Below are 6,481 nucleotides of genomic sequence, written 5' to 3' on the forward strand. Positions count from 1 at the left end.
ACAGACTGAAATCAGCCTGTGAGACACAAAATCTTCTAAGTCTCAGATTCACTCCACTCTAGCAGCCCAGCCTGGAAGGCAGCAAAGCGTGTGTGCCTCTGACAATTGGGGCTGTGCAGGGGGCAAGAAGGAAACTGGAGAGAGACAGAGTGAGGAAGGGGAATGGGGAAAGAAACAGAGGAGGGAGGGAGAGGGAGAGAGGGAGAGAGGGAGAGAGGGGGAGAGGGGGAGAGAGAGAGAGAAATCGTAGGGAGACTTGAAAGAGTGAAGGATCGGCAGGAGGGGAGGGTAGGTAAAAGCCACATTTTTATTGGAGGCAATTGNTGGGGCTGTGCAGGGGGCAAGAAGGAAACTGGAGAGAGACAGAGTGAGGAAGGGGAATGGGGAAAGAAACAGAGGAGGGAGGGAGAGGGAGAGAGAGAGAGAGAGAGAGAGAGAGAGAGGGAGAGAGAGAGAGAGAAATCGTAGGGAGACTTGAAAGAGTGAAGGATCGGCAGGAGGGGAGGGTAGGTAAAAGCCACATTTTTATTGGAGGCAATTGAAGTGGTTGCTATGAGACCCGCGAGCACAGGACCAGCAGCCAGTCCGACGCTGATGGTTCTTACATCGTACTAAACCTTTCTTTTGACACAGTTTTAGGGTTGCTTAATATCTGAGCAAGCACCTGACACGGGTGACTTTTTCCTTCTTCATTCTCCTCCGGTCCCTCGGGGAAGATGGAGGTAGAAAACGAAGCCAGCTGCTCCCCCAGCAGCGCATCAGGCGGGTCCAGAGAGTACAAGGTGGTCATGCTGGGAGCGGGGGGAGTTGGTAAAAGCGGTAAGTTTTAATACTAAATGCTGGGGAAGGTGGAACCTCTGTACAGGGAACTCTACCGAGTAAAAAAATCAAAACAACAGAAAACTAGTAATGATGCTGATGGTGTTAGAGGCTAGCTAGCTGCAGCAGTTAGACACCAAGTATTTGAAAGGATGTTTATAAGTGTAAGGACTGTTTAAAGAGATGCTGATGAGTCAGGAGAATTGGGAGACAGCCAGTAATGACATACAGAACTTTAAGAGGATTTTTTTTTCACTTTGATTTCCTGCTGGGTAATATTTTATCTTAATTTATATGTATTTTTTTAAATAATCATAATAACATGATATTTGTGAAAGTCAATGGTATGAGACAATGTGCTCCTGTCCTCAAAAATATTCACATAAAGTGCTATTAATATTCAATGAAACACACATATTACAAACACAGACCCACATCCAGGGTTATAAAAGCTGATTGTTATGTTTGTTTCTTTGATTAGGGGCTTCCTGTCTCCTTTTCCTTGTCTGTGATCTGACATAGCTTGTGTGGGCTTTGAATGCAAAAGGCAAGTTGGTTTTTGAAAGTGATAGTTGTTTAAGGAATAATATTCATTGCGGGTCCTGTGTAGGGTGATCAAGCCAAATGTTGTGGTTAACTGGATTAAAAGAGAAAAAGACAAGAATAAAGAATATGGGGTGCTAATGAAGTTGAGTGGCAAATTGGTGTTAATACATTAAAAAACAAACAAAAAAACCCAAACAAACCAAAAAACAGAAATTGTCATGGTTGGATTCTTGAGGGGCTTAAAAGGCCAAATATAACAAATTAAAGAAATAGATATGTAGTAGTGTTTGAGGCTGATTAAATGTTGGCTATCTTGGGGCTATGGCTATCACTAGAACATAAATAGATAAACATAATTTTTATGAAAAAAAGACCCCCATGGGGATATCTCTTTGGGGATGCCAAAAGACAGAGGAAATATTAGAGTTAGCATAAACAAAAAGTTTTTATAAAAATTCAATAGTCCTAGGCCTTTGGCAAAAAATTCACAGTTGAAGCCAACATTACAGGTATAGAAACCCCTCCCCCCACCAAAAAAGCCTATATCTTTGATAGTGGATCCATAAGTGATAAGTTGACCAGCAAAGAAGGGGGCAAAGAGCGAGCCACTTTATCAGACAGCAAAGTAAACAGGTTAGAAAAATAGCAAGAGACATAAAGTTGAACACCCCCATACCCCCCAAAGGAATTACAGTAAAAAGAAAAAAAGTAGGTAAACCAGGATATGGTAAATTGCTACATGTATGTCAAAGTGAGAAAAATGAGTCACCTCTCCTAGGAAGGAAACACGAAGTGAAAGGCTTCACAAATGTGTGTGAATGAGGAATTTTTACAAATCTCTCCTTTTAAAAAAAATGTAATGGTTTGAAGGGAAAAGAATCAAAACAGGTGAGGGTGAGGGAGGGAGGAAGGAGAAAAGATAAAGAGAAAATAAAATAAAATTATGCTTCACAAGAACAATCCACCCCAATGAAGAAGAAACAATATGAGAATAAAATGTCAGAGAGAGAAATTAATCTAAGGAAAAAGACAGGAGACTCATCAACAGAAATGCCACCAGCAGCTTGTGAAGTCAGAGATCCCAGAGATTATGCAATGATCCCATAATATGCCCATGTTTGCTAGGCACATCACCTTTGTTTGCTGGCTTGCTATTTTCTTGTTTCACTGGTAGCTTGGATGATATGGGAGTGACTCGTTTTTAGTCATTTATTCCATGGAAATGAAACTTGGAGAGAAGAAATAGTGGGTAAGTCAATCCTTCAGCAATATACTTATCCTGGAGGTGATATTATGTTTCCTATTTTGACCTCCCCCATATATTATTTGTACTGACTGGTCGTTGTCACTTCTCCAATAACTAGAAAGTTTTGACATAACAAAATGGCGGGTAGGGTGACCCGGGCTACTGTCACCTTCACTTTGTACAAGAGAAGCCAGTTCATAATTAAATAGTTGAGCAAAACCCTCCCAGTGTGATAAAGACAGGAGTAGCCAGCTTACCTCAGAGATGGTTAAGAATAAAAGAGGCTAAATAGTTCGGTTGTAGTGATTTTATAAATAGCATACTTAGCTGTTACTTTCAGAGAGAATATAACTCATACTACAATTCCAGGCTTGGAAAATGCTGTCTTTAAGGTTAAACGTAAAGAATCAGAGTGGTGGAAACATGCCTTACCCTTGGGCTTTGTCCCTATGATTCATTTGGTGTTACCAGTACATAAAATTTCAAGCACTGATTCTCAATATTAACTTTCTCTTGAAGGTTAAAACGTTTGCTTTCAAATGAACAAAAGTATTTTTTTAATGAAAAAGATCCTTTTTGTATTGCTGAAGGTCTGGATAAGTGGAAGTAACTTACTTTCCTTCCCACGATTTCAGTGGCTTATGTGAAAGAATCATGCAAGTCAATTACATTGGGTTATATGAAAGAATTTCAAGGAGAAGTCTGCTATTCTGTAGAAACTAAAGATGTATCAAGCTCTCACCTGTTTCCAATTCTGAGTCAGTTCTGAGTCAGCCTTGAGCAAGAATGAGAAACTCAATTTACAGGGACCTTAACTTTTCAATAAATAAAACCTTGGAGATTTTCTATGCTCACTGAGCAATTAGGATTTTTTTCTATCCATATTTTACTAAGACATACTTTGGTGAGTAGGAAATTTTGAAAGGATTTGCAGCTTTAGTGGAGCAGAAATTCCCATAAGATTTAAAATGCATAGGTGAACACACGGACTGTGAGTGAGAAATTTCAAACCACAAATAATCAGTCAACAAGTTATTGAGCACGTACTAGGCATGGGCCTTGTACAGGCTACTACAGAAGAAAAGCAAGAAGGATATGAATATTTATGAAGCGTCCACTATGTGGCCTGTATGGGCTACATGTTTTTCATGCTCATATTGAGTCCTCTCCACAATCTGATTAGGTGTTGTCATTTTACAGATGGAAAAACCGAGGCCCAAGGAAACAACTTGTGCCTGGTAATAGAGGTAATATTTTATAGAGTTGTGTGAAATTCTTTCTAACTCTTTTACATTATATTTAACACCCTGGACAAGAAAAGCAGAGTCCTACCACTTGTTATTAAGAAGAACACAGGGCAGCTGGTATTGCATCCTCCTGAACGTTATATTTAAAAGAGGTCTAAACCATCTAGGCTAGCAGTCTCATTTACATATCTATGCATATTTAGTCTTTAAATTAACAAATTAAACATTATATATAATACTTATATTTTATATAAATAAAAACATATTTATATTGTATTTATATTTATATAGTGAAACATTATACCTAGTAGTATCTAAGAATGCTACAAGTGCTGAGAAAACAGGATACATAATAGTCCCCACCCTATTTGAAATATGGAGAAACAGGTGCCAAGCATTAAAGGACTCGCCAAATTCACACATATGGCAGTGGAAGAGTGACAGCTAGAGTGCAACGCTGCTGACCCCCTTGAAGCTGTTTTTCAGCCACACCCAAATTTTTACCCTGGGTAAGCTAAATAAAAATTGAACCAATTATCCAATGAATTTCATGCAAGCTGGGTGCATTCTTATGCTTCTATCTCTCTTTGCTCCTCTGTGTACCATCTCTTCCCCTCCCTCAAAAAAAAGATAAAAAAAAATAAAAACCTCACAGCTATAGTTTAAGAGTTTAATGGAGTATCAGCCAACCCTTGTAACTGCTTTAAATGTTGACTTCTCTACGTCTTTGTGGTTTGATGTTTATAAAGATTGCTCCTCAGTGATAGAGAGTGATGAGTGTCTCCTTGCTTTCCTGGTATTTACATCTGTTCCTCCCTGTGCAGTCTCAGATTATTCAGAACATCTAATTCAATACTAATAAGATCTTATTTTCTAAAATACACTTTATCTAATCTATGATCTTATTGGAGGATAAAATGATTTAAGGAGGCAAGTAGGTCATCTATTCCCTATGTTCAGATGATGTACCTGAGGCAGAAAAATGTTAAGAGATTAATCCAAGGGTACCCAGAAATAAGTAAGAATTAGAAAAATGACTCTAACTCTGAATTGTTTTCCCATCAAATTTAATGAGCAAAGTGGAGAAAGTATCCAAATATCAAAGGAAAGCTACATATTCTTCTCCAGTCCCTAGGAGATGTCTTGGAATTACCTTGGCAAAATATCATGTGAAACATTGTCAAGTGTGAAATTGGTATGAAATAGTATGTGAGTAACTGGGAAGGGTTTATGCCTGACTACTATTCCAGACATGATCCTGCCCTCTAGGAGTGAACTGTCTCATGGGGGAAAATATAATGTATACTACACAATGATAAGTTTATATTAGGCCTCTGAATAAGAGCTGCAGAAGCTCAGGGTAAGGGGTTGGCTAAAGCTTCATGTGAAAAGAAGGAATCCCAGCAGAGATGACATTTGAATTTTGCATTAAAGGAAGAGTGGGATTTCTTGAGGTTGAGAAGGGAAAGTATAGGGAGAACTGAGGTCGGAGAGGAAGATAATTTGTTGGGAGCAGAGCATGCCAAAGCAAAAAGAAATGTGGGGTTATAACTTTTTATAATTTTATGCTTGATAGCAGTGTCTTTGGGGGCAGATGGAAAAATCTCTCTTTCAACTTAAAAAATCTTAAAAAAGTCTCTTTAACTTTTGCTTAAAAATATCTTAGGAGACAACGTGAAAAACAAAACAAATAAACTGAAAACATAAAAAGTATTACGGAACTTGGAATTTAGTAGGATGCATGCACTGTGAATTTTTTGTAAAGGGAACACTCATCCATAAAAGAAGCAATCATACTCTGCCCCACATCCTTGGCAATCTGTCTCTTTTGTATACATTTGGAATTTTATGTAGCAGGGGTTATAAAATGAAAGCAATAACAATATTTTCTGAGGTAAAGAGAAAGCATAAACCAACTCTTTCAACCACAGTGAATTGGTATAAAAAGGGAGAAAATCGAGGCTTTATTTGATGAATTAAATCAAGGCAAACAACCAAGTGCATCATTCATGTTGCTGAGACTGTGTTTTACCTCATTAGCAGCACTCTGGATCTGACAACACCGTACAATTGTCACATAAGAATCAAGTGTTATTTGCATACTCTGAATTGCAAAGGCAAGAGGAAAAATAAACAAGGGAAAAAAATGAAATCATTTAAAGACCAGAGGGCCCTCTGCCCTCACCTTTAATTGTCACTGCCCTAATTACACTGCAGATCGTCACTCATTGCAATGCTGTCAGCAACAATTAGCCAGGTGGAATAAGTCTGATGGAGAAAGACAAATACCATATGATCTCACTTAAATCTGGAATTTAAAGAACAGAATAAATGAGCAAACTAATCAGAAACGGTCTCAGAGATATAGAGAAAAAACTGAGGGTTGCTAGATGGGAAGGGGTGGGGATTAGAAAGCACAAACTGGTAACCACAAGATTGCCAAGGGGATACGAAAGACAGTTTGGGGAATATAATCAATAAAGATTTTGTAAGGTATCCAATGGGCACTTATCTTATTAGGGAGACAACTTCATGGATGGTGTAGAGGCCTGACTACTGCACTGTACACCTGAAGCTGAAGCTGAATAATAATGAATGTCAACTATAATTTTATATATATATA

At 38.3% G+C, this 6,481-nt stretch overlaps 1 protein-coding gene across 3 annotated transcripts in view; it reads left to right on the forward strand.

The window, feature by feature from the left end:
• The first annotated feature begins 530 nt into the window (after nucleotides 1-530).
• The window catches only part of RIT2 (Ras like without CAAX 2), a 330,412-nt gene continuing 324,461 nt past the window's right edge, over nucleotides 531-6,481 (forward strand). For 2 of the 3 annotated variants that reach the window (XM_019652894.1, XM_019652895.1), the window contains exon 1: nucleotides 531-819. In XM_019652894.1, the coding sequence (XP_019508439.1) occupies nucleotides 717-819 (103 nt within the window). In that variant the 5' untranslated portion in view covers nucleotides 531-716. Of the gene's footprint in view, nucleotides 820-2,424; nucleotides 2,615-6,481 lie in introns of those variants that run through there. The other variant, XM_019652896.1, reaches the window with a different exon arrangement.

Source organism: Hipposideros armiger, unplaced genomic scaffold (assembly GCF_001890085.2).
Source record: "Hipposideros armiger isolate ML-2016 unplaced genomic scaffold, ASM189008v1 scaffold_189, whole genome shotgun sequence".
Lineage (NCBI taxonomy): Eukaryota > Metazoa > Chordata > Mammalia > Chiroptera > Hipposideridae > Hipposideros > Hipposideros armiger.